Source organism: Eubalaena glacialis, chromosome 14 (genome assembly GCF_028564815.1).
Source record: "Eubalaena glacialis isolate mEubGla1 chromosome 14, mEubGla1.1.hap2.+ XY, whole genome shotgun sequence".
NCBI classification, from domain to species: domain Eukaryota; kingdom Metazoa; phylum Chordata; class Mammalia; order Artiodactyla; family Balaenidae; genus Eubalaena; species Eubalaena glacialis.
Genome location: NC_083729.1, coordinates 21,505,626 through 21,517,589, shown reverse-complemented (window position 1 = coordinate 21,517,589; position 11,964 = coordinate 21,505,626). Strand labels below are relative to the sequence as shown.

The window sequence follows — 11,964 nt, the reverse complement described above, 5'->3', positions numbered from 1 at the left end:
TATACTCCTGTCTACCCCTGAACACATAGAGCAGACAGCTTGTTTAGTTTAGTTTTTTTTTTTTTTTTTTATAAAAACCAAGTGTCTTTATTCCTGAATAGTTTAGTATGGCGGTGGGGGCCGGAGCCCCCTCGAGAGAGTCCCGGAGCCCAGGGATTCGGCCTAGAGGCCAGTTGGGGGAGCAAAGTGTGCGAGGATTAGCCCCTCCGCAGTCCGAGTCTTGCAGGGACGGCGATCAGGCCAAAAGTCTGGACGAGGGGACCCCCAGAGTCCCCGACCCGGTGCACTCCGACCGTGGGAAGGACGCTGCTCTGGGCGCCTGCGCTGCTGCGGCGGGTACAGAGACGGCAGCTTGCCCGAGTCGGGGCCCCGTCCCAGGCGAGACGCCCCGGAGCCCACCCCCCAGCTGGCTGTTTGGACGGCGTAGACACTTCGGGCCATTGGGGCCCAGCTCCCTGTCTACGCCTGTTCTAGCTCCAGGTCCCCGTAGAGCAGGGCTCCGCTGAAGATGGTGAGCGGTTCCTCCGAGTGCGCCAGCTGCCCCATGACCAGGTCGATGCAGACCGTGTCCCCGGCCTGCAGCGGCAGGATGAGGCTGAAGACGCCTAGGGCGCCCGGGCTGGGCTGGCTCTCGGCCACCGGCTTATTCTCCAGGCCCTCAGGCTCGTAGCCACCGGAGTCTATGCGGGCCACGCCCAGGTTGGAGCGGGACAGCACGGCCTCCACTTTCTCGTGCCGGTGCCCAGTCAGCACCGCGCTCAGCAAGTAGCGTCCGGCTAGTGGCGCCGTGAACACGCCTGGGGACAACAGTGGCAATCAGGAGGGAGACAGGTGGCAGGGGCCGGGAAGGTGTCCGGGAGCCCTTGCAGAACTCCTGGACTACGTGCGGAGGGACCCTCTGGGTCTTTTCACCTCTCTTCTACTAGAATGTGAGCTCCACGGACGGCAGGGAAACCAGTGTTTTGTTCATTTCCGCATCCCCAGCACTTAAAACAGTGCCTGGGCAAGAACAGGCCCCCATAAAGAGCTGTGGAATGGTAGGCTTTTCCCCTCCCCACCCACCCCTCAGTCCAAGCTGTGGTGAGAATGAATAAATGAAGGCGAGAATAGGGGTCTCCCCAAACCAGAGAATGAAAAGACTCAGCTTGTCTGAAACGGCAAGAATGGGGACATATCACTGCACAGCCTCCCCCGTTCCCCCCTGTGCCCAGCTGCCCACTCCCAGGCTTACCAGTCTCTGGATCATAGTAGCCCCCATCGTTGAGCAGGACTCTGTCAAAGGGCACTGTGCCTGGTTCAGACCGGGGCAAACTCAGGGCAGCTGAAAAGGCCACCCGGGGCACAGAGGCTGCTGGTGCCCCCTCTGCTCCTGGGTGGGGTGGGGAGGGTGTCAGAGTGGACGCTCAGTGCAGGGCTGCCCAGCCCCCTTCCCCTCCTGGGTCTCTACCCCCAGGGCTGCCTGAGGCCTTCCGTCCTCCAAATCCTAGTTCAGTTCCCCGCCCTCCAGCACTGAATGAGAGGAACTTACCCTGTTCACCTTGGGGACCTGTGGGAAGAAAAAAGGGAGCAGTGAGAAGTAGGGCAGCTCTCGCTAAGTCACTCAGCAAACATCTGCTTTCCCACTGTGCCAGGTGCTATGCAGACTCCAAAACAGAACTGGGCGTATCAAGAAAAGGAGGAAGAGATAGGATCCATTCTGTTCAACCTTATAGGCTCAGCCATCGTCTTCAACACAGCAGTGAGGCCACCACAGCCAACTGGCCAACACAGTGACTATCCTAGCTCCTACTCACTTTCCTAGTCACTGTCAGCCATGTAGGAGCCCCAGTTCCTTGCCCCTTTCCCCACTTCTCTGTCCGGTTCAGAGTGGAATGTCAAGCCCGGGGCAGCGGGGTTGGGGTTGGAGTAGCCCTGGCTGCAGCAAGGATCTCAGCCCACATACCTGGTGGTCCAATGGGCCCCTTTTGTCCATCCTTGCCTGGAGGTCCCGGAGGTCCGGCAGGGCCTGGGGGTCCCTGTACCCCAGGAGGCCCTGGTGGCCCAGCCTCACCTGCAGGACCTACAGTGACAAAACTAAGTTGAAGGAGAGCCATAAAAAGGAGTTTCCAAAGGACAGGGAAGGTGGTGGATCCAGGGGCAGGGTGATGGGGCCCCTCGCTGCCCATGCTGGGCACCTAGCCGGCAGAGCAGCACCCCTCCTCCACCCACAGGCCTGTCTGAGCCATCAGGGGAGGGCGGGGAGCTGGGACCTTGGATCATCTCTTGTGGACAAACCAAGCCCTGGGACAGAGGTGGGTCTGCAATTCATGCTGGGCAGGGCAAGGAGAAAGTGGACGAGGTTAAGGCTGGGCTGTCACAGGGTCAGGGGAGGAGAAAGAAAGGACTTGAAAGGAGTCCCCCCACCCCGTGCCTCCTCTTGCCCCCTCACCAGTGAGGTCCTTCAGACTGAGTTGGTGAAGCCGGTCCTCCAGGAGCAGCAGGGAGCTGTTAAGGGCGCCGAGCCGCCTGCCCAGGCCGGCCTGCCCCCCTAGCAGCTTCTCCAGCAGGGCTGCCTGTGTCTGGCTGGTGCTGTTGGTTTCCCGTAGCCCGGCCCAGAGCCCAGCCACGTGTCTGGAGAGGCCTTCGCGCAGGCCCTGCAGTCCCCCGGCCACCGTGTCCAACCGCTCACAGACTCCCTCCAGGCGGCCCAATCGCCCCTCTAGGCTGGGGCACTGGCCGGCCTGTGCCTGTCCCTCTTCCAGGCCTCGGAAGCGCTCCTCACTCTCTGTAGCATGCTCTGTGGCCTCCTGCTGCAGCCTGTTAATCTCAGAGATGATACGGTCCTTGGTGGCTCCCAGGTCAGCCAGATCAGCACCCTGGCCCTCCACTGTGGTCTGGAGCTCATGCAGTGAGTCATTGAGGGAGCTGAAGGTGAGAATAACCTCGGAGAGCTCTCCCTGCAGGGCCTGGAGGGCTGAGCCTGAGCTGCCCCCGAACACACTGAAGCCATCCAGAGGCCCACGGCTCGGTCCCCCAACACTCGGGCCGGCCCCAGGGCCCCGCGGGGGTAGCAGGGGGCAGGAGCAGCGCTCCACACCATCCCGAAGACGGCCCAGCTCCTCCTGGACACCACCGCAGGTGCCACAGCCCTCATCCCCACGGGCCTGCAGCAGCCCCTCCAGTTGGCCCAGCCGTGCAGCTGTGAGATTCAGCTGCAGTGTGAACTCTGCAGCCGTCTCATCCAGCGCATCGACACGACCCTGGAGCTGGCCCACGACCCCTTGCAGTCCCTCCAGTGCGGCCTGCTGGGCCTCGCCAGCTGCTCCCAGCTTGTGCAGGCCTGAGCCCACCAGCTGCAGCTGCCCCTCGCTGTCCAGCACCCTGCGCTCCAAGGCACTGAGGATCTCGCTAACCTGGGAGCCCTGCTCTCCCGGGGCCCCAGAGCAGAGCTGCCCACATGCCTGCACAGCCCCTGCCACCTGCTCTTCCAGCAGAGCCAGCCGCCCCCCCAGCTCCCCGCTCACATTGGCCAGCAGCCCCTCCAGCTTCTCTTGTTGGCCCCGGGCAGCAGGCAGCCAGTGGCCCAGCCCCCCGGGATGCCCCCGCCAGCCCTCCTCCTGCTCCTCCAAGGGGCCCAGGGTGGAGTTGAATCGGTCCTCCAGGCGAGAGAGGCGGGACGCTAAGCTGGTATAGCCTGGGGGGTGGCCCCCTTGCCCAGCTGCTACTCCCAGGTTGGCGCCCCGCCGCCCGCTCAGCACTGTCACCGAGCCAGCCACTACATCCAGCCTCCGCTCCAGTTCGGCCAGTCGCCGGCCCAGCTCTGGAGGGCAGCATTCCTGAGGGGGCCAGCGGCCCAGGGCCTGCCCAGCGAGCTGCCGCTGCCGCTCCTCCACGGAGGCCAGTAGCTTCTCCAGCGCGCGCAGCCGCTCCCTGTCCTCCTGCTGCTGCCGGCGGAAGCCATCCAGCCCCGCCAGGCACACGGAGCAGGACTCCTGCAGCCGCTGCTCCAGCTCCCGCAGCAGCTCCTCGCTGCGGCCGGGAGGGGCCGGGCTTGCGCCCAGAGCCCTGCTGCCACCGCTGCCACCACCACCGCTGTGATGGGTGTTGAGATGGCCCAGCTCCTGGTCGTGGGTGGAGACGCGGTTGTCCAGGAGCTGCAGCTGCTGCTGGATCTCGTTGAGGGTTTCGTGCACACCGGGGCGGGCAGCTGCATCTGCGGGCTGCTGCCTCCCATTAAAGGCTGTCTCCACAGCTCTCTGGACGTCTTCCGTCAGGCGCCCACTCAGTCCCTGCAGGACACCCCGGAGGCCCTGCAGCTCCTTTGTCAGGCTCTGCACCTGCTCCTCCAGCTGCTGCACCTTCTGTGACTCCCCAGGTCCTGGCAGAGAGGGGAAGGCATGAGGTCGAGGGGCTAGGCCTCAGAGCTCAGTGCCTACCTCCTAGGTCCTGCTCTCCCCAGCTCCAACAAGAGGGCAGAGGTCCCAGCTGATTCGGCCATTCCTTAGCTGCGTGACTTGGGCAAGAAAAGATGGTAGGAAACTCCATTCACTGAATGCCTTTAAGCCACATGTGTACCATGGCTCCTTCCCCCATCCAACAACTCCATTGTGCAAATACCATTAGTTCTTCCCATTTCACAGACTGGGAAACAGAGGACCAGAGAGGTTAGTTAATTAACTGGGCCATGGATTACAAGTTTAATAAGTGGCAGAGCCAAGTTACAAACCCAGGTCATCCATCAGACCACCAAGGCCAGGTCCTTTCCACCTTCCAGAATGCCTCTTAACTTTATGGAAACTGTTTCCACATCTGAAAAAAGGGAATGATACTAGGTCACTCCCTCAGGGTGAGTGAAATGCGAACCTGGGGTAGGAACCTCTCCACAGCACTACCGGGACAAACAGGGCTCCGAGGCAAGCTGTGGGGGATCTGGCTGGATGGTGGGAGAGTCAGCCAGAAGTTCCTGTTTCCATAATTACAGCACAGCTATCTCTCTGGCAGGCAAACACAGCACATCTGCAGTGCCGGGCAACGGGGACTGCTGCATTCTGGGACCTGCAGTCTCCAGAGGCCATCGAGGGGCCTGGGACCTGTAGTTGGCTGCAGTGCATGCTAGGACTTGTAGTCTCATCTGTCTATCCCCTTGGACCAAGCTTCTCCAAGGAATTCCCCCTTCCTCCGCAGCTGTTCCCAACTAGGAAGTATCTTGGCCACACGTGGGCGTGAACGAGCACATTCTCTTTTTCTGTCTTCCTTTTCTCTGGGTCTCCACTCAATCTCTCTTCTCTGTGTCACACACACACACACACATACACACACACACACACACGGACACGGACATATTCTTTCTCTCTCTCTCTCTCTCTCATGTGTGGGAAGGGATCTCATTAACTCCCTTCTGTCCCCTCTTCTGACCTGGAGCAGGGGTTCCCCGCAGCAGCCTGGCCCACGCCTCCCCCAGCACCGTCTCCCCCTCCTCTCCCCAGCAGCTCCCGTACTTACCTTCCCCGCCCAGTCCACTCAGGTGGCTGCCCGCACTGGAGCCCGAGAGGTTGGGGCGGGCGGGCCGGGGCCGGGGGCGCGGCGTGGTGGGTGCAGGGCCCAACGCCGGGGCAGGGCCCTCGGCACAGTCATCACCCCCATACCCCTGGCAGCACCTCCACTCCATATCCGTTACTGTTTTGTAGGCCACACGGTAGCGAGGGCGGAGGAAGCTGCGGTACCTGGGAGAGGCAGAGGGAGGCCTCTTGACTCCTCCCTGTCCTGTAGTGATCCTGGCCCCTGTCCTCAGAGATGGGCAGCCGCTGGTGGACTAGGCCTGTCCCTCAGGCTAGGTCCCCCTTACTGACCAGCATGTGGCCTTGCTCAGTTGACAGTTTTCAGCTTGTTGGCCAAGGGCCAAATCCCTATTCTTCCTCCCCTTGTCCTGTGCTGGAACTTTGAACTCCTCTCCTTGACTGTGACCCAGCCCGGAAAAGGCATTCCAGGGGCTGGCAGGGTGGTCCAGGTAAGTTTGCCCTCAGTATTCCACCAGCCAAATTGCTGCCTCAGCATCTCCTCAGCTGGCTCTGACCAAAGCCCCCGGTCCTGCCCCTTGCTACCTGCTTGGTACAAATGCCCCCAGTTGGCCGCCCTAGCCCAGCCCCAACCAAGTGCACATCCCCTGGGGGGGGGGTGCTCACATGATGCTGTGGGAACACTGGGGCTGGCCCCAGCCACAGGGCTGGTAGTCAGGCTTGATGAAGGTCTCCACTCCATCCTCAAGGACACAGCTCACTGTCCGGGTCACCACATAGGCACACCAGTTCCTGCAGATACAACCCCACGTGGGCCCAAGAGCCAGAGACACATGCCCCCAAGGAAGGCCCAGGGGCCACCAGAGGGGCTGAGGGAGGGTCAAAAGATGAAGGGCCCCTGGAGACCGGTGGGAGCCAGGGCTTTGGCAGGGGCAGCTCCTCCCCGCCTTCCTGTGCAGCAGGAGTCAATAAAGACTTTTCAAGATGGGGACAGGAGGTGTAGATGCAAAACCACAACCATGAGATGTTGATCCTTGTGGCTGGGGGCACCTGGGGAGCCTCTGAATCCACGCATTCATTCGTGTCCCTTCTGTCTCAACCCCCAGCTTGGCGTGGCCTGTGTGAACCGACTGGCCGGGTCCCCTGGAGATCCCCTGGATGCTGGCTTCCACCCACCACTCAGGGGAGAGGACGGGGCAGGCAGGGGTCCAGCTCGGGGTTAAGGAGAGAATAAGCCATTGATGAACCCTGCCCGCCTTGGGGCTCGCAGTTCTACACTCTTGGCCCCATTCACGCCAGCCTCTGGTCCGTGTCGGCTGGAGAGCCACAAGGAGCAGAGGAGTGGCGTCAGAAGCGTGGATTACTGGATGGGGCTGAGGGAGCCCTAGAAAGGAATGAAAGGTCTGCCGAGAATCCCAGGCTGGTATGCAGCTGGTGGCTGGCAGGAAGGCCTGGCTGGTGCCGCTCAGGGTAGTTTCCCTGGGCACCTAACATGGAAACGGATCTCCCTGAGGTTGGGGGGGACCTATCTATTCAGGGGGCCCTGGAAGTGCCCTGAAGGAAGGCGGGCATGTAAAGAGCCACCTGACGGATGGGTTTCCTCTTCCCCCTTCCCTGCCCTGGGCGGGGACAGCCCAGAAGAGCGGACCCAAGGCAGGGGCCAGGATACGCACCTTCTCACCCACGCTCCCACCTACCTCCAGCCTCGGGCTGGGACCCAGACTCTTACCTGTGGCGGCTGGCAGGCCGGGGGGCACTCTGGGCCTGGGGTCCCCCAGGGCTGAGGGCCCCGCCACTCCCAGTGTAGAGGCTGTAACCGCGAGGAGGGTAGCTAGCTGCCCCCACGGCTGTGGTCAGCAGGCAGCAGAGGTAGCAGCTCCAGAGGGTTCCGGGGGCCATGGCGGGGGCGCTCCGTGGTGGTCCTCAGAGGCACATCCTGGCCTGACCACTGGCGCCTCTGCCTGGAGCGGGGGATGCCGCTGCTCCGAGGGACAGCAGGTCCTGTCCCCAGCTTCCTGCCGGCAGCCCCCAGCCACACGCCTCCTCCTTGGCCGCCTGGCCTGACCGCTCTCCCCCTCCTCTTTCCTCCTCAGGCTCCTATCTGTCTCTCCCTCGGTTCCTTCCGCTCTCCTCTTCTCCACTTCTGAGGGGGGTTTGTTCTCTGTGCCCCCTGGCCTCCTGTGCCTGGTCCCTGGCCCTCTCAGATGCTGCTTCCTGGGCCTCCACCCCCTCGCCCCAGCTGGCCCTCCTCTGGTCTCCCTATCGCTTTTCCCCAATGACTGGATCCTGAGGGTGACAGGGCTTTGCCCCTGTGGCTGCTCAGAGGCGCAAGAGTGGCTTCGGGGCGGGCCCTGGCCTCCCGCCTCTCTCTCTCCCTCACTCCCCTCCCTTCCCCCCTGTCTGGCTGGCGGTCCAGCCTCCCCCTTCCTCCCCCCACCTCTCCAACCATCGTGCGCCACATCTGCTTCTTGTTAACTCCGGGAAAGAGAGAAAAAAAAGGAAAAACAGAGAAATGTGGAGTTGCCGCCGGGCTTGGGGCCAGCCTCTCAGACGGGCCACATGGAGCGGAGCTGGGGCCAGAGCTGGGGAGGAGGCCCAGGGCTGGTCGCTTAGACAGGGAACGGGAGCTGGAGCCACAGCTCTCCTGGGGCCAGGGCAGGCCTACCCTGGGAGAGAAGACCTGAGAGAGGAGCCCAGAGGGGAGAGGTGGAGAGGAGAGCTGTAAAAGGAAGGAAGAACTCGCAGGGCTCAGCAGGACAGTCACTCACCATCTAGTCCAGCTGCCTCCTTTCATAGATGTGAAAATTGAGGCCCAGAGTGGGAAAGTAACTTGTCCAAGGTAACACAGCAAGTCAAGAGCAGGGCTCAGATTAGAATATAAATAGTACCCAGGTCAGTGGCTTGGGAGGAAAAAGGAGGAGAGGAGCGAGGGCTACTGGGCCAGGGAGGAAAAGGAGAAGGACTCCACTGAGGCAGGCAAGAAATTCGGAGAAGCCAGAAGAAAGGAATCTGGAAATGGGGAGTAGCCTTCTGTCAAGCATGGAGAGGACATGGGCAAGAGGAGAAAGACTTTTATTCTCAAAAGGCCAGGTGAACATGGGTCTCAGACTTGTCTTGGAGAAGGTCAGCCTGAGTGGGGGAGGGGAGGGAAGGAGGGAGGTGAGTTGCGCCCTATCTATTTAGCCTGAAGGAAGTCACTCCCTAGAGTGGAGCCAAGTCTGATAGCCTCTGAGGCAGGTAAGGAAGTTGACTCAACCACCAGCCTGCCAGGTAGGCTCTGTCAGAATCTGTCGGCCGGCCCCCCTCACCATCTGGCCCCCAGCGTTGTGTTCTGTACAGGTCTCCCTGCGTGGTGGGCCGCTTGGGAGAGCGAGGCAGCAGTACTAGACAGAAAGGAGGCGAGAGCCCCGTGTGTGGGCACTGTGGAGGTGCCTGGGTAGCAAAGGCATGTGTAGAACTCAGTAAGGAGCAGCTGGTCCTGCTGGGGAACAGGACACAAGCGCCCAACAGAGAACGAACACAGGGCAGGACAGACAGAAGGCCAGATGGATGCTGTGCTCCGGGTAAGAGGAGGGGAAAGATAGCTGGCTGCTGCAGGGAGTCAGAGAAGAGCTGTTGGAAGAAAGAGAATCTGATAAATGTGGGGAGGGGGGTGGGGAGTGAAGAACAGAGACAAGGTGGGGGAGAGATTTCAGGTTGGTGAAAGCGGTCTGTCTCAGTTTCCTCATCTGTAACATGGGAATAATCATAGTACCCTCCTTCCTAGTTTCGTGTGGATTAAGTTAATCCATGTGAAGCATTTAGAATAGTGTCTGGCATGTGGTAAATGTTAGCTCTTCTTTGTGTCAGAAAGTCAGAGAGGTCGATTGTGGAAAAATCAGGGAGAGGTTCAGATGACTGGTTAACAGCTTGGGTTACAAGTTTTTGAGTAGGGGGTCAATACACATGCAGAAAGAAGATATTCTTGGCAAGAGCAATGGGCAGGGTGTTAGGGCACAAGGATGCTGGTTCCAGCTCCTCCTCTAAATAGTGTTATCACTTTGAGCAAACCCCCTGACTCCACCGGGGGTCTGCTATCTTTCTGTCATCTCAGGTCCCTTCCAAATTCTACATTGCAAAGTGATGCAGACTTGGAAGAGAAGGCTGTGACTGCTTGGTGACTGCCTGGGTAATGAGGGACCAGATGAAGGGGGACACCACAGAAGCTTCCAGGGTTTGAGCCAGGATGAGTAAATCGAGAAGGGGAGCAGGTTTGAAGGAAAGAAAGATGACCTTCGTTTGGGCATCCTGAGTTTAAGATGAGAATGACACATCTCAATGGAAATAAACGTCCAAAGGAGATGGTTAGCAGTGTGGGTCTTGATTCTGGGAACCATTTGCAGGGCAATAGTTGGAAACTATAAGAATGGATGCCACCAAATCTTCAATGTGAATCTGAGTGATCTGCCTCTGAGGTCCTATGGCCCAGAATATGATCCTGATGACTGGGAGAAATGTTGGTGAAAAGACAGGATGGTGAAAGTAAACACAGGAACCATCAGAAATGGAAATTTGTGGCTGTTCCTTAGAGGTGAAGGGATCGGCACCTAGGGAGACTTGAAGGAATTGGTCCTGGAAGGTCCTGATTTCAAAGTCGCTGTCAGTGGAAGGCAGCAGCCTAGGCCCTGGCCCTGGCCCTGGCAGGAAGCTAACTCACTTCCCCTCCAGGTGGCCCTGGCTGCTGCTGTGGGTTTGCTTTCTCTGCTCTTCCCCGTCTTCTCCGTTCAGGAGCTTCTGGCAACTTGAAAAATCATCCCAGCCATCTTGTGACTACCCAGTTGTCACCCGTTCCTTTGCCTGCCCCCTTAAGTTACAAAATCTGTTGTATTTTAAGTGTGTCAAGTCAAAAATGTTGCCTTTGAAATATAATGGCAGTAGGTTGCATTTCATTTAGTGCTGTAATTAGGAGCCAAGACCTAGGGCCTGACATGAATGTTTAGAGATCTCAAAGAAATCAGTGGGTTCACTGGGGAGGCCTGAGGTGTTGGGCAAGCAGGCTGCAGTGGAGACTAAGGTTAGAGGGAATGCAGTGGTGGCGGTGGTATTGATAGGCAGCCACAAATTTCCAGAGACTGGAAGAGAATTCCTGAGACCAAAAAAGGCTAAGAGTCCCTGGGGCACTAGGACAAGATCTATTTTATAACCTCTCCAACACAGATTTCCATGGGTCTAGTGCCAATGGGAAATCTTGGCTATACCAGGCAACTAACTCATTCAGTCAACCATCACTGACTGAGCAATGAGCTCCTGTGCCTGGGGCCAGAGAGATATGGGCCCCAGCAGAAAGGAGCATTTTATGCCTACCACCCTCTGTCAGAAGGCTGAATAGTGGGAGGAAAAAGGGGGGAATAATATCAACCGGGCCTTGGGTCATGCCAACCCAGATGGGAATTCCAGCTTGTGGGGACTCTTGAGCAAAAGTCCACTCCTGCACAAATGCACACATTTTCTTTTTCCTTCCAACCCTTCCCACAGGTACAATACTTTAGGAGCCAACCTCCCTGGACGCAGGGCCCAGTGCCCCTTTTCCAGGTCTTGTTGCTTTTTCACTCCTGAGCCTAATCCTGACTATGTCTTCTGCTTGAAATTGTCCCACTAATCACAGAGATTAAGCTCCACACGTTCCCCGCCGCCCCACGTGCCCCCTAATCCTCTCTCTCCTACTTCCCCCAGGGTAAGGCTTCACCTGTCTCACTTCCCACATACTTTTCCACCCAAGCTTTTTTCAGGAGTTGTTAGCTCTTAGCTGAGTCTAGTTTAGTCCTGGAGACCATTTTTAACTTGGTTAAAATGTTCCTCCAGGCACTAGGCCAAATGACCCAGTCAAGGCTGATAAAGACTCGCTGACCTAGGCACAGGATGTTCTGGGAGGTGAAGGACATTTCTGGATGGTTCTAAAACAAATCCTTTTCCGCTTGCCCCTGACCCTAGCACAACCTATTGAGTCCACAGTCTGACACAGAGTATGGAACAGAGGAAGGAAGACCAGGTGACACTGTCTCTAACCATTTGTAGAACCTTGGTCAAGTCAATTACCTTCTGGGCCTCAGTTTCCTTCTTCATAAAATGACCTTGAAGGCCCCCTTCAGCTCTGAGAGTCTAGTTTACTTTGCACCCGGGTCAGCTGGTTTCTGGACAGCCTTGGAAAGCTGAAGCACTTCCAAGGCCTTCCCTTATGTCATTTGCAGTCTAGAAAGTCTACTTTCCAGGATCTAGTTGTGTTTCAACAGATCTAAAAGTTTGGTTGCACTTGGATCTGCTTCAAATTTCCAGGAGATGCAAAGAATAATGTGTGTAATCCTTTAAGACCTAGACCCTCATTCTCCCAGAGTAGAGCTGGGGACAGACTGCTCACTGAGGGGACACATGAGCGAGTACACGGCTGGGATTTCACCGTTATGTGGAGGCAACATGGGCTTGGGATTCTAAA

General features: G+C 58.4%; 1 protein-coding gene across 1 annotated transcript; it reads right to left on the bottom strand.

The window, feature by feature from the left end:
* Window positions 1-66: 66 nt before the first annotated feature.
* Window positions 67-7,834, bottom strand: EMILIN1 (elastin microfibril interfacer 1). The gene is made up of 8 exons (XM_061211225.1): window positions 7,225-7,834; window positions 6,162-6,287; window positions 5,482-5,702; window positions 2,429-4,357; window positions 1,943-2,059; window positions 1,529-1,546; window positions 1,232-1,369; window positions 67-797 (listed from the first exon to the last, which is right to left on the bottom strand). The coding sequence occupies exons 1-8, from the start codon at window positions 7,392-7,394 to the stop codon at window positions 460-462; spliced, it is 3,057 nt and encodes a 1,018-aa protein (XP_061067208.1). The 5' UTR covers window positions 7,395-7,834; the 3' UTR covers window positions 67-459.
* Between the last annotated feature and the right edge of the window lie 4,130 nt (window positions 7,835-11,964).

What these genes read in the sequence shown, in the direction of transcription:
- EMILIN1 (XM_061211225.1), bottom strand. Translation starts at nt 7,394, where the DNA reads ATGGCCCCCGGAACCCTCTGGAGCTGCTACCTCTGCTGCCTGCTGACC. An exon ending in CAGTGTTCCCACAGCATCAT is followed by an intron (nt 5,703 to 6,161) that starts GTGAGCACCCCC and finishes TGCCTCTCCCAG; the next exon opens with GTACCGCAGCTTCCTCCGCC. An exon ending in CTACTATGATCCAGAGACTG is followed by an intron (nt 798 to 1,231) that starts GTAAGCCTGGGA and finishes TGTTGTCCCCAG; the next exon opens with GCGTGTTCACGGCGCCACTA.